At 31.3% G+C, this 16034-nt stretch overlaps 1 protein-coding gene across 1 annotated transcript; it reads right to left on the bottom strand.

The window, feature by feature from the left end:
* Positions 1-493: 493 nt before the first annotated feature.
* On the bottom strand, positions 494-10592 carry LOTGIDRAFT_189917 (hypothetical protein). Its single transcript, XM_009057731.1, has 16 exons — positions 10557-10592; positions 8696-8767; positions 8276-8364; positions 7763-7868; positions 7247-7306; positions 6763-6854; positions 6570-6604; positions 6198-6277; positions 5014-5113; positions 3910-4031; positions 3579-3683; positions 3252-3378; positions 3008-3060; positions 2703-2831; positions 2059-2188; positions 494-1875 (listed from the first exon to the last, which is right to left on the bottom strand). Exons 1-16 carry the CDS (start codon positions 10566-10568, stop codon positions 1835-1837), a joined length of 1353 nt encoding a protein of 450 aa, XP_009055979.1. The 5' UTR covers positions 10569-10592; the 3' UTR covers positions 494-1834.
* Positions 10593-16034: the final 5442 nt, after the last annotated feature.

Below are 16034 nucleotides of genomic sequence, written 5' to 3'. Positions count from 1 at the left end.
AGTAGGTATGTCCCAGCGTTACCTTGCTCGTTAGTGATATTCTCTCGAGGATTAAATGAAAAGCTTCATTAGTACAGTAGCCCAAAATCATATATATTTATAAGATAAAAATTTAGCATACTCTACTTCAATCAAGACTTATACATGAAAGCACCAATTTTTTTACTTTCATGAGTAACTGGGAGAGCTTTTATGAAACCGTCAAGTAGAAATCCAATGCATTATATATGATGTTGCGTTACTATATCAATGACTATTAATTTTAATAAAGATCCAAGTAGTTGGCAATTGCAGGTAATTCTGAAAAAACATGACATGTTATCCTTTATCTGAATGTAAAAAATATCAACATTACTCAAGTTTTTGCACATAAATATATGACACACTATAGGCAAGAGGTAAGAAAGCAATGGCTTTGGCATGTGAGGCCCTGGTTTGCACTAAATGTTTAACCAGAAGGGTTATGATATCATTGGGCTTAATTAATGAGAACTTCACTTATAAAACCCTTTAATATGTCATAATATACTATAATACTAATAAGTAAAGCATAACAAATATAAATCATTCACAATAACATAAAGCTTTTATAATAATACTGCTAATACCACAAAAGGTAAATATTATAGGTAAATTTGGTTTGAGCGAGCAAGTTCTACTAGGAAATAATATTGTATCAAATGTGCAAAGCATCACAAAATGACCTTTTAAAAATATGAAGTAGAGAAGTGTAACCAACATGAATTTTTTTATACCTTAAATTACCCCCATCCTACTCATTTTTTGAATATAATTTGTCCTTTGTAAGTATTATTTAGCTATGTTTATTACAAACATTACAGTAATATGAGTATAAGTAATATCATGACAAAAATGAAAAAGATATTTTATAAGTTAAGGTCACCTTTATCATAAGTGACATTGAACACTGTTTACTTTATTTTTTTAAGAATATTAAATTCCTTTATATTGAATTAACTTCCTCAAGCATTTAGTAATTGGAAGATAAATTACTGGACAGAATAATATGGATACCAATTACTTTAATGAATAACTTTTGACATTTTGACAATGGTAATCTCGTTTTTATCAAGCAATAATAAAAGAATAGCACAGCAATTCACTTGGTTATTTAATCACTTTTACTTACTTTACTTTAAAATAATTGGTATCCATATAATTGTGTCCAGCTGTACTTTTAATTGTTGCAAGTTTTTTTTTAGAAAAAAAGAGATAGGTCACAATCTGATTGGTTTTCAAAACAGGTCACAATCTTATGTCACAATCTTATTGGTTTTCAAAACAGAAGCTGAAGTAAACAGATGATCACTACATGTAATAATTTATATGATAAATTTCAATTGATGAGATAACTTAATAAAATAAAATCTTTCCCATAGGATTTATTTTCTTAAAATATAATATATATATATATAACCATGACTAGAAAAATATATATATTTGACCAAACCATAAATGTTTAGTTCTAAAAATATATCAATAATCTCAAAAACAAGGCACAGACACATATATAATACTGAATACAATTCGTATATATAATACTTATTATATCAACCACCAATATAGTTTGATCATGAAATCTGTACAACTTGATAATTACTTTAGGCCTGCACCAAATCATCTCACGAAATCAGTACAAAAAGCAATTAATCATACAATGACATGTAGTAATTTCATGATCAAGCCTTTAAAATATAAAAATAGCACAATCATATATAATAATATGTATAATAAAACTGTTCACTGATAGCTGCCAAGTGAAAGTTAGTTTTCTCGAGATATCTCGGAATGTTGAATTCTCAACTTTGCGTTATTAAAAGCTATAGGTTTTCTGTTCTTTATCTTTGCCACTTCCTACAAAAAAATTAGAAAAATTAGAAAACAAACATGCTTATTATTACTATGTAAATATTGTCTTAGAGCACACTGTTGCTATCGCACAATCAGTTAAATTACCCAGAATTTTTTTGCAATTGGATACATCCAAATAATGGTAGTCAATCAATGAATCATATGTAAATTTTATAATGTACATACCAGGAGCCTTCCAGTTAGGATCAAAATGTTTCTGTAGAGGTTGCCAGCATAAATAATAGTCTTTATCAACTTTTGTTTCATTTCCCCATTTAGTTACTGCCATACTGAATGATGATTCAAACATAAATGCCTGGAAATAAGATGAAACATTATTAATTTCCTTATCATTTGTAAATACTAATCTAATATCCAGTTTGTCTACAAGTGATTAAAACAAAAATTTTACTTTTCAATGTGAGGTTACATTAGTTTTATTTGAATTTCTAAAGTACCCAAATACTGAGATTGTTAGTGCTCTGTCAAAGTTTTGAGAATAGTTTTGGATAACATTAGCTTAATGGGCACTGCGTTCCACAAATAAGGTTAGTTGAATTTAATTGTTTTGCCCTTTTCTGAACTTTTCTGAGCTTCTCCAGCAGTTTGTATTACTTCATCATCATGGTTTGCTTCAGTTTTATAACATGTCATAGTATAAATCTTATAGCTACATGTACTTTTTTTTAATAAAAATTAAAGTTTACTTTTTTTTAATAAAAATTAAAGTTTACTTTTTTTTAATAAAAATTAAAGTTTATCGTGTTACTTAGTCTAACCATACACACTTATCTCAAACATGAATTGGTAACAAAAATAAGACAACTTACCATTGTGCCGCCAGCAATATATTCAGGCTTTAAGTCAGCATTTGAGGCTTTTTCAAAACAATCCTCATCCGGACCATGTGGTGTCATCAAACTATGTAAACTTGCGCCTCCTGGATTGAATCCCCCTTCCTGCAAAGTATAGTGAAGTTTGAAATAGACCATTCCAATCAGTATATAAAAGGTGAAGGTAATCTGGACTGGCCTAGGTCACAAGAAGAGAACATAAATTTACATATCTCTAAGAACTTTAAGTAATAAAAATTAAATCGAGTACATAATATGATTTTCTAAACTGAAATACTTACTTTTGCTTCATATTTACCATGAATAAGACCCATAAACTCACTCATACAGTTTCCTGCAAAAAAAAAAACAACAGCAAAGGCTTGGTAGTGATTCACTGTTTATCATAAATGACAATAACATTTTCTAATGTTATACCACATCAAAATGCAGATGTTAACATGTAAAACTGACCTTACTTCCTATAAATGTCATTCTCAATGGAATTTGCAATAAAACTTTTGTCTTAATAAAGAAGAAACTTACTATGATAATATGGTGGTCTAAAACTATGTTCTTGTACAGACCATCTTGGTGGGAATATAACAAAATCAGCAATAGCTACACCAGGTTTAGCTGATGGACATGTCAATACTGTAAATATAGATGGATCCTGAAAATAACAAATAATATTAGTAAAATTTACACTGAAATAGATAGATCTCACCATATGAGCTATGTAGACTCTCTAAAATGAAGTTGACATCAGATATTATGAAAGGGTGACAATGTTTGTCATGCTAGCATCCAAACTCGTACAAAACTCAATAATATAATCATGATTTATAGAAATAAAATTAAGGATCTACTTACAGCATGGTCAAAAGCCACAGCATTAATCACCATGAAATTCTTTAAATCATATTTATATGGTGCATAATTACCATGCCAGGCCACAACATCAAAAGGTGAATGATTCTAAAATACAAAAAAAAACCCAATCATATACAGTTACAGTCCATAGACAAAAAATAATGCTTGATTAGTGTCAAGCAAAACCAAGACTTATATATATTCCTTATTTCATTTATTACAATTGTTTTTACACAAAATTGTTTCCTGATATCTCAAAGGTCATAACCTTAAACAGATATTTTGGTATTCAATTGAGCAAACAAAGTATCTTTTTGGAAATTAAAGTTACCTGTCTAGCTTGAAATAAATAGCCATGATATTTATTAATAACTTGATAGTGTTTGACATCTCTATCTTCATACCATGCCACAGGCGTCAGAAAATCTCTAGGATTAGCTAATCCATTAGCACCTAAAATATACCAAATATCTATAATTAGAATTTCACTATCCTACACTGTTTAAAGACAATGTACAATCAAACTGACACTGTACAATAGCTTACTAGGTCATCAAACTGACACAGTACAATAGCTGACTTGGTCATCAAATTGACACTGTACAATAGCTGACTTGGTCATCAAACTAATACTGTACATTAGCTGACTTGGTCATCAAACTGACACTGTATATTAGCTGACTTGGTCATCAAACCGACACTGTACAATAGCTGACTTGGCCATTCAACATGACACTGTACAATAGCTGACTTGGTCATCAAACTGACACTGCACAATAGCTGATATTGCACACATGGTCATTATAATAAACATGGTCCTGTCTTCAGCCCAAATACAATACAATACACAAAACTTCAATGGACACTTTGTTTAACAAATACACAAGTACATGTGTATTAAATGGACAGACTAAGCTGTGATAAAATACATGACCACAAAAGATATATGAGCTCTCACAATAGATGACTTGATCATTCAACATAACATGACCTTGTACAATAGCTGACTTGATCATTCAACATAACATGACCTTGTACAATTGCTGACTTGATCATTCAACATAACATCCCATTGTACAATTGCTGACATAATCATTCAACATAACATGACATTGTACAAAAGCTGTCAATCAACATAACATAACATTGTACGATAGCTGACTTGGTCAATCAACATAACATGACATTGTACAATAGCTGACTTGGTCAATCAACTAACATGACATTGTAGAAAAGCTGACTTGGTCAATCAACATAACATGACATTGTACAATAGCTGACTTGGTCAATCAACATAACATTGTACAATAGCTGACTTGGTCATGTAACATAACATGACATTGTACAATAGCTGACTTGGTCATGTAACATAATGTACGGTATTGTCAATAGAAGTATCATTTAACTTTGGATGTGAAAATAGAAAAGGTCTCACCAATAGGTCCCAAGTTAGGTAACTGGAAATGATCATTGAAAACTTCCAGAACATATCCTCTTGTTTCACCTTCCACTCCAATATTAAACCTCATTCCTCTCTGAAACAAACAACATCGATTCGCAGTATTTTCGAAGGGGAAAAAAACCAAAAATTTATTTCACTGTGTATAGTGCGCACCCCTTCTGTACTCCATTTTAGGGAAAAAAAAACTGTGCATTATATTCGTTAAACGCAAAAGAAAACCACACCAGGAATTATCCTATGTTATTAAAATACGCTTGCGTTGCAACAGTCTTTAGTGACTAAAGTACGAATTTTCTCATATTGAAGAAATTATTCATGCTGAATAATTCCACAAATTTTTTTAAAATCAATATCAATAACCCAAATACAACAAACAATTAAATCACACAGCTCTAATCAAGGGCAAAAAACAACTTTTGAAGCGTGGTTACAAAGTCAAGGGCAATAACTCAAAAAATGTTCATCAAAAATATCTCTTGTTAGAACTTGTCCGAGATCTTATCAATTCCAATGATCACACCAAGTTTCATCAGAATCGGTTGAAAACTGTAGCTTCAATCCTGCTCACAAACTATTTTTATCAAATTTCGACGCGTTTTAACAAAGTCAAGGGCAATAACTCAAAAACCATTCATCGAAAATGCGTCAAGTTAGAACTTGTCCGAGATCTTATCAATTCCAATGATCACACCAAGTTTCATCAGAATCGGTTGAAAACTGTAGCTTCAATCCTGCTCACGAACTATTTTTAACAAATTTTGACGCATTTTAACAAAGTCAAGGGCAATAACTCAAAAACCGTTCATCGAAAATGCGTCAAGTTATAACTTGTCTGAGATCTTATCAATTCCAATGATCACACCAAGTTTCATTAGAATCGGTTGAAAACTGTAGCTTCAATCCTGCTCACGAACTATTTTTAACAAATTTCAAGGCGTTCTAAGTCAAGGGCAATAACTCAAAAACCGTTCATCGAAAATATGTTAAATTTGAACTTGACCGAGATCTTATCAATCTAAAGCATCACACCAAGTTTTATCAAAATCAGATAAAAACTGTAGTCTCTATAGTGCTCACAAGAAATGTTGACGGACCGACGGACAGGGGCGACGACAATATACGACCACATATTCATGTGGGCGTATAAAAAGCAATACCTGAATAACACAGATTTCATTCGGAGAAACTTTCATTTTACCAAACTCTGTTGTTATTAACAATTCACCTTCTTGTGGAACTAAAATAATACACAAAATAAAGACAGATTGTTAAATAAGATCACACCAGATCTATGGAACCAATGAAACAATTACTGAGTTTACCCATTAATTTTCATATGAAATGAAATTTCAGCTGGAGAAACTAGCATAATATATGATATGATAGTGTGTGAAATATTAGGTTTAAGAACACAGATCTAATAAATGTCATCAATCTCTTTCAAAAACAGAATTGCGTCAACAAATCAGCTTGATACATTTTATTTAGTTAAACTAAAAGACAAAAATCTAATAGAACAATAATCTTACCTATCAAGAAATCACCATCTGAACTATATAGACACCTACATAAAAATATACAAATTGTAAAGCTTTGATTCTAATTATAATTCATTTTGAAAAAACAAACCCCTCAGTTTAGTTTAATCTACATAAAGATAATTTTCATTGCTCATTTCAATTAATCAGGTACTAATCATCTCAAGATTCATACTCAACTTACCTATCACCCATAGAACTATTACAAGCATAGATATAAATACTAATACCACTCCTGGATTTAGGATCTCCTGCACCACAAACAGTAGCCAGCCCCTATTAAAGTTACAACAAGTGTTATATGCAATTCCCTTAGTATGTTAGAGCCCAGAGTTTCTAGGGGATTCGAATATCATTCATTTTTTCATGTCATGGAACCTAAAATAGGAACCTATTATTATTTCTCCTAAAAAAGTTTCAACAGACACCAAACATATTCTCACATATGGATCAGGCCTGTCTATTAGGCTCTAAATGATAACAATGACTGATAAGCCTTGAATCTTATATGGCATGTCAATTGTGTGAAGATTATTTATAGGTCAATGTAGAGGTATGTCATAGTTTGACGGTATCAGCTGGTCTCATCAATTCATTCAGTTGTTGGTACAATTGAAAAACCTATAAAAAGAGGAAAATAACAGCTGGAAGCCAGCCCAGCACAGTACCTCTACGAAATCTACAGAAACTGCACCTTTCTTTGGTATATCAAATGGTTGCCATCTAAGCTGAAGTGAAAGCAGAATTAAACAGTTAAAAATGTCTTTTTTTGAGAAATGGGGTGTTCAGTTTATATTATCATGTAGGCTTAAAAAAAGTTTAAAGTTTTTAACTTTGAAAATTTCTCTTCAATAAAAATTAAACCAGAAGTATGCGACGTTGTGCAATCTTAACTTAATAAAGAACTGTAGAATGATACCTGGTTTGGTAATAGGGTGTGAGAGCCTACACAGAAAGCACTGGCACAGGTATCAGAATGTTTTTCTTACCTTGAAGAGGATTCCAACCCACGGCACCTAATCGCCTAGCAGACAACAATCCAACTCGCTACTGACTGAGCTATGCCACAAAAAGACAGTGTTCGAACCCAGCGTTAGAGGGAAGTATTGTTTAAGAAGATTTAAATCAGTACCGTTAGTATGTCACCTTGGGCAATCTAAAAATAATAAACTGTAGAATGATACCTGATTTGGGTTTGGTTCAACTTCATCCCAATTGTGGGTGATATTGCCTCTCTCAAACTTGACAAATGGTTCATGTAAAACTGATGGTCTTATTCTATACAGCCAGCTACCGATACCAATGAAAAAATACAAATATTACATTATGATGCTTCAGACCAGCATGACTGATTCAGATGCATTTGTTGCACATGACTGAGTCCAGGTTGAAAATGATCAGCTGCGACTTTACTTTAAAGGATACTTCAATAAAAATAGTTGTAATGGAGCATGGAGGAATTCATATTGTATTCACAATGGACTTGGGAAGAAAGGATTTTAAATTTGGATATATTTCAAACATTTACACTGATTAAAAAAGAAGTTATATATGTTTTATAATTAATTTCCTGTGTATAATGTAAATAAGCTTATAATAATAAATAAAGACAATTGGATACAAAATTTCATGTGACTTTATAAAATTTAAATCTTACATCAATCAATTATTCAATTGTATTCAAAATTACTGTTTACCTTCTTTGATTGTTGGTCCTTGGTGCAGTAAAAGCATCACCTGAGAGTTGCTCGGCATATAAACCATAAGCACATTTTTGAGGATTATTCTGTAAATAAAATTTTATAATTCACAGCTCACCGTTGAAATTTGAGCCTTCAAATCCATCAGTGTCCAAAATTATCTGTGTTTGAATGTTAAAATGACGACTCGTCATTTTAAGATACTCTGTGATATATAGAAATGACGAATATAGAAATTGTGGGTAAAATTCCAAGATAGGGATATTTTTGAAGGAATTATGCGATTTTTGAACATTTCTATTACATCTGAAGACTATTTGCATATCACTCAACCCCCCAAAATGGCGCACCTGTCCCTTTAATCAAATTGTTTTTTTTTTAAAGAATCAATATAACCTGCATTTTTAAAAAAATTACCTGGCCTTCTGGTAAAGCTCCTGGACATCTGGAGTCCTCAGAGGCAAATTCATTTCCAAAACCAGACTGATACTGGAATAAAATATATGCAATATACATAATATCTACAATTATATGTCTTTCTCAGTATATATCATTAATAATTAATAATAATAATTTCAAGTTATAAAATTTGCATAAACTGTTACTTTTTATTAAGCCAGTTGTGTGTTGGTGTATTTTTGGTCAATGCAGAAAATACTCAACATTTAATTACAAAGTTACCACAACAACATGCAAGTAATGCAAATGGCAACAGAAAATTAATGAAGATGATGTTTTTATACAGTAGATATTGTATTCTAAACTTTCAACTTTAGCCCAGCTTAGCACAAACCATTTTATCATCAATGCAAATATAGTCAGTAGAGATAACATTACTATCATAATCCTATAAATTACTAAACAAATAGTTCACAGCTCACTGTTATGTATATTATATTAGATTGAATGTAAAGAATGATAATAATGTGATGTCCTACTTACTCTCAAATCTATATGATGCCCTTTAATTCATAGATAAATACCGTATAGTAACATAGCTATATGCTGTATCAATTGAAACTCAGGAGCACCACAGCAGGTGCAATCTGATGAATTGATGAAAAATTAGCTTTTTTGCAGGGCGTTTGTAGGCGAACAATTGATCAATTTGATGGAATTATCGAATTTGAGTAGTGCGCATGCGCATTACCAACTTTCTTATTTCTTATCCGATTTTCATTAAACTTGGTATTTATGTGTATAAACATATTCCAAATTTGATGGAATTATCGAATTTGCGTAGTGCGCATGCACATTGCCAACTGTCTTATTTATTATCCGATTTTCATTAAACTTGGTATTTATGTGTATAAACAAATTCTAAATTTGATGGAATTATCGAATTTGCGTAGTGCGCATGCGCATTGCAAACTTTCTTATTTATTATCCGATTTTCATCAAACTTGGTATGTATGTGTATAATCAAATTCTAAATTTGATGGAATTATCGAATTTTTGTTGAGCGCATGCACATTACCAACTTTCTTATTTCTTATCCGGATTTCATCAAACTTATTCTTTATTAATTGACAAATATTCTTTTATTCCTAGTAAATATACTTTAAACTCCAGGCACTTTTGGATATTTGCATTTAGAGATGCAGAAAGGTATTTACATAAAGTAATTGCAATAGACCATCTTCGTATGTACCTGAATGTCGTAACCCACCCTGCATCAGTACTGTTATTAGAACAGTTCTAGTTTATTATTTCTTTGTGACTTGTGTAGTGGTATACATATACGGTACATATGCCTTTTGCAGATAATCACATACCGGTATCACATATTAGGCTACATAAAGAATTCACAACAAAATCTTATATTAGATTTTTTGTTGTTGACTAATGGAAATTGAAAATAAAAAAATAAGTCCTTCAGGATTACTTAGAGGTGAATATTCAACACCTTATTAGCTTATATTTCTACCTACCAGGAAATTCTAAAGTTCAATGACAACATGCAATAACACCTTTCATTTTGAATATTTGTGAAATAAAAGGAAAAAATTGATTTCAAGCTCACTGTGGTTGTACAATAGCTTTTAATAAGTTTAACAGCACACTGGCCCATAATTATACAATACTATTGCCTAGGCTAGCCTAGATCTTGATAGTACATGTATAAAAGTTATAACTAGCCTATTATAGTCACTATAGCTATGTACCCATCATAATGTGTTTTACAATGTTTTAAGTCTAAGATATAAAAAGTCATGTCTCAATATGAGCAATAACCTATAACAATGTTATTGACATGTTATAATTTCAAAACCTATACCTTAAATTCCATGGTTGTACTGGCCTATAATCTCAGGTGATGTGTGCCACAATGACAAAGTAGTAGGGTAGACCTTTAATGATATTGATAGTCTTAATTATCCAGTCTGAAATATCATGAACGAAGTTCGCAGGAAAAAAACACATTCAAGGTTGCTAAACTTCGATATGCGTGTATTATCATTGATGCACATAAAATCATATGCTAATAGATTTTAAGAAAATATATAATTTATTGAAAGCCATTCCATTTGAACCTAAACTCATCATTATAAGCATAAAATTTAAAATCCTAAGATTTTTCGTCTGCAAAATCTAGAGTTATCTACCCTCATAAAATAAGTAAGTCAAGGTCATTTACGCCAGATGGCCCTATCCAATGATGAAAGAAAAACTAGACAGGAAAGGAAATAAAATATAGTAGTGAAAATATGAATTAGTCTAATAAAAAGGCCTACGTAACTGTTATATTTTCGATACCTTGATTTTGAGAAGAACAAAAGAAATGCATTGTCAGATTTGACTATACATCTATGTCAGTATTTCGTCAGAATCAATATATTTCCAATGGGCAATATTTGATAATAGTCTAACTACATGTATTGTAATTGGCCTAATTTGTAGCACATAATAATAATAGGCTATCACTCAGGCTCACTTATTGTTGTCATAGTGAAAATGAAATCGAGTTTTGCATCCTACTTTTCTGGAACTCTATCTTTCTAAGAAAATGGATAATGTTGTGCAATGAGGAAAAACATTTCCAGGATGTTGGCAATAGCCAATTTTTATTGCCAACTGTCAAGAGTCCAAGAGATTTTTTTTTTTTACTTTTTTTAACTTTTTGTACACAGTGCTTTAATTTATTGTATCATTCCCAAATGCTTTTATCATGTCAGTTCCAGCGACTTGCATCACTGACAGGGATAAACTAGGTTGAAAAATCTGAAGTTATCTTGACTAGGCTTATGTCTTCAGACTTCAGGTAAGCAAGCAAGAGTCTAACTTACTATAAATCAGTCACAGCAGCTCCCTCACTCAATAGTATCAGTTTTAAAGAGATGATCTTTAGTTTATAGTGTATATATGTATGAAAGTCCTTTTCTCTGCAGTTAGTAGGATGAAGAAAGATACCAGTTTATGACACCATTACATTTGGTACTAATATTGTGGTACTTATAGGAACAAAACATGCATATGTCAAACATGTCCAATGATACCATTGATATTATGAGCTATGGCTGTGTCACAAATTTTGAAACTGTGGCATGTATCAGGTATGTTTGATAATGATATTTCTAGCTTAGTACGAGTTTGACACTTCACATTTAGAAGATGTTAGAATGGCTTCATGTAAAAACGATTTGTTGAAATATGCAAATCTACTTAATGCTAGGTTAACAATGTACATGTAGATGTACATAACCTTTGATTAAATTTCTTGAAGACTGAGATTCGGCACAGATTGTGTTAAATAGGGAATATTATACTGAAGTAGATAGCAGACGACATTTCGGGAGTAGAAAAGCATGGATGGCTTACGTGGTGGTAAAAACTCATGTTTCATCAACACTCCTATTTGTAACAAATTATTAACAACTTAAAATATCCAACCATAAAAAGGAAGGCAAACTTGATAACGTTACCTGTATGTGTTCCCAAACGTAGTATGTAATAAATGCAGAAGTAGTATATCCATATATCTTAGTGTTTAAAGGGTGTGCATTATTTACGGTGACAGATTTTTCAGATCTACTCTAGCGTAAATACATTTGGGGTTTAAGGTCCACTTCATTAATAAGTTACTTCATAAGTTAGTAAAAAAAAACTATCCCAGAAGAAATCGCTCCACTTTTTTAACTGCTATGCAATTTTGGCCCATAGAGCAAATAACTGCTATGTAAATGAAAAGGGTATTTTGTTCCAAGTGCCAGTAAGCCCATAAGTCATTGTGCAATTAAAATGCACACGCTATTAAACAAAATTTTTTTTTTTTTGCTTTTCAGAAATGGTATTTTGTCGTCACTAGGACTGGTTACAGCAATACTCTGTATATTTAAATTGATTCGCTTCCATTTGGCTCATCATAAATCATGCCATCAATACTTTATCTTTTATTGCGCATCACTCGAATCTTTATTGGGGTGAATATATTTGTGATTTGGATTTGATCTGTTACTGTGTAATCTAAATGTTTTTCTGTGATCATTTTTGGTGATAAGAAAGGTCATAGGTATTTGATAACAATAACAAACATCTCAACATTTCTATTGAGATTCATTTCGATATACCTATCGCTCTCTGACCTAGGCTAGTGTTTTCTTTGAGACCCTATCCAAATTTCAAAGATTTGAAAATCATTATGATTAAATTCCACTGGAGATGGATATATTATGCAAGGGAATATGTCTGTAGTTGTGAAATAAAAAAAAAAAAGATTTAAATCTGACCAAAGTCTCTTAAGAAATTCCACAATATTGATAACTTAAAATAATTTTGTGTCAATTTTAGGAGTGTCCACTGGTTATTAAGTAGTTTATGTCAGTTTGATTTTGTGTTGCAATATCTGAAACTAGTACAGTTTTTGGTGATGTGCCATTTTTATTGGACATTAGCTACACGAGCATTAAGAAGAGAGCAGCTTTCAAATCGGTATGTATTTTATCTCACTACAAGTTTTGTATTTGTGCCAAGACTAGAGCGGTCAATATTATTTTTCAAGCTGATTTTGATTTTGTCTTATTTGTTACCGGTACTGTTATAAGCTTATTACTGATTGTAATAAAGAGGACCAGTTTTTTTAGTTTTTATACCCCCACATGGATATATACACGTATATTGCCGGTGCCCCTGTCTGTCGGCACAATATTGTGAACACAATAGAGACTACAAATTTTCTCTGAATTTAATGAAACTTGATGCAACAATGTATATTGATGAGATCTTGGTCAAGTTCCAATTTTTTTTTTATGAGCGTTGTTTTGAGTTATTGCCCTTGACTTAAGGATAAAGTGTCAAAATTTTTTGTGAACACAATAGAGACTAGAGGCTTCAACGGATTTTAAGGAAACTTGATGTGATGATGTATATTGATGAGATCTTTGTCAAGTTTGAATTTGACAATTTTTTTTTCGATGAACAGTTTTTGAGTTGTTGCCCTTGACTTAGATAAAATGCTTAAAAATTTGTTCATAAACACAATACAGATTTCATGATTTTTATGCTGAAAAAAATTAAATGAATGGAGTTTTACATCTTATTATTTATATTGATGAGATCTTGGTTAAGTTTGAATTTTCAACAATTTCATTCTTATCAATTTTTTGCGCTTGATATTAGAGCTGTGTGATTTCATGAATTTGGGTTATTGATATTGATTTTAAAATTTTGTGGATTTACTCAGCATATATAACTGGAAGTAAATATCTATATCATTGAATTCAAACTAATAAAATTTATTATGAAAAAATTTGTACTTTGCCAGTGGGCGTATGTTACTTTGCCTGGCAATCTATCTTTTGTTATTATTGTGTTTTGTTATTTTAGATATTTATTACCATTCCTGTTAATTGCTTGTGCATATTTTACTGTGATCAGTGTTCTAGGTATAATCAATGTGCAATCAACATGGGTAGAATGTTTACGTGAGTATTTTTCTAGTAAAGCAGATGAGTATATAACCTCATTAACATTTGTAAAGAAGTGAGATAGAATGATAGATATGGTGATTTGAAGCTTATTGCAAGAGTAAAATGAAGTATAAACATACTGATAAAGTGAAGACATATAATATTTTGTATTTTCTTTACTAAGAATATTCTAAGAATGTCAGCCTTCCATGGATATTTCAGATATCTCATGTTGAAAAATCACTGATTCTATCAGTCAGTTATATTATATTAATGAAATTAATTATACATCTTACATTTGTCTTTTAGAACCATACTGGATAGAATTATCGGCAGCAGAACTAGCTATTGTACAGTTGTTTGCTGTAGCAGGGTTCTATATCACCAGAAGATTAAATGAAATCAGTACACTAGATTCTGTTCGCTGGTCACAGAAGAGAGATCTTTGGTGGTAAGCATTCAGTTATTTCTTTTAATGTAGACATTTTGCTGTTAAAGGAATGAGGATTTGTTCTACTTCTGTTAAGTTCCATACAATATTATTACTTCTTTTAATAATTTGACAGTGAAACTACCATTCTGATGTTGATTCAGGAAATTTTTTGAGAAAAATTATTTGCCTTTAACAGCTCACACCTGATAAGAACTTGTAAATTGCATTTCAGTATTATAATAGTTTTTGAAATATCAGCTCTAATTGGATTTCTGTATGATGTCACTTTAAAAATTGGTAGGTAACTATACTATATTAATATTGATTATACTTATATTAGAATGGTGACAATATTTCAATATTTTTTGTCCACAGTAAATCATGGGACATAGTGTATCTGCCTTCCTCCAATGACTATGATTCAGTACAAGTACAAATTTTAAACCAAACAACAATATAGTAGAACATATTTATCTTTTTAGTTGGAGATGAAGAGAATGGGTGCAGTGGAATTTTTGTAAGTGAAGTTGTAATTGTAATTTTTGTTACAAAAATACCAACATCAATCAGTGTTCCTTTTACTTCAACTTAAAAATCACAGACAAATTATATATGGGCATGGATGTGGCAAACTTATACCTTGTTCAATACCTGTCATAAAATGGTTGCTTTCTTGCAAATCTGAATCTCTTGCGCTTAGGTTGAAACCGTTCGGGCAATATTCACAACTTTAAAACTAAGGGCACGCTCACTTATTTACTTTATTTTCGAATTATGTATGGGTATTAGTGCATGACAGGCCTATGACAAAATTTCGGTTGGGAGTGAGATATCTGGTGTGTTTGATGGAAAGTCCTCCTGGACGTGCCTTGTCTGGAAGTGTACAGGGTTAAGTCAAAATATGGTTAGTGTGCGCTGGTCTTCATAACATTTGCTATTTATACATGAGGTCAAGGTGAAGATCGGAGAAGATGTGAAAATTGGTGTCGAAAATTTTCTCCATTGTCAGGACTTTTCAAAATAGTAAAAACAAGAAAAATCCAATATCAAACGTAAATTCACAACATTGATTCTATAAACACGATTATCACAAGAGGTATTAAACAAGGTATTAGTCCCCAACCGTACACTAAATAAGGTACATTGTAACTGGATAATATGTATTGTTTGATAATGTATAATTTCAGCTTCATACACAAGAATTATATTCACCAATATTTGTCACTTTTATGGTAAGAACTATATCTCTAACGTTTCCCAAAATAATCCAAATATGTGTTTTAAGGGATGTACAAATAGGCAAAGAATAGATGTATTTGAGATGAAAAGTGCTTTAAATAAATAATGGTTAAATCAGTTGAGATAAATTCAGTAGGATTAATGTTTTTTTTTTTAGATATTGAAGCTGTTGCTTCCT

This window comes from Lottia gigantea (genome assembly GCF_000327385.1).
Source record: "Lottia gigantea unplaced genomic scaffold LOTGIsca_31, whole genome shotgun sequence".
Taxonomy (NCBI): domain Eukaryota; kingdom Metazoa; phylum Mollusca; class Gastropoda; family Lottiidae; genus Lottia; species Lottia gigantea.
This window is presented reverse-complemented; position numbering and strand designations above follow the sequence as displayed.

Bases quoted from the DNA above. Each gene is read 5' to 3' on its own strand.
- LOTGIDRAFT_189917 (XM_009057731.1), bottom strand. The intron at 8,365-8,695 runs GTAATTTTTTTA...TTTTATTTACAG, and splicing joins GAGCTTTACCAGAAGGCCAG to AATAATCCTCAAAAATGTGC. The intron at 2,189-2,702 runs GTAAGTTGTCTT...TCTTATTTCCAG, and splicing joins ATATTGCTGGCGGCACAATG to GCATTTATGTTTGAATCATC.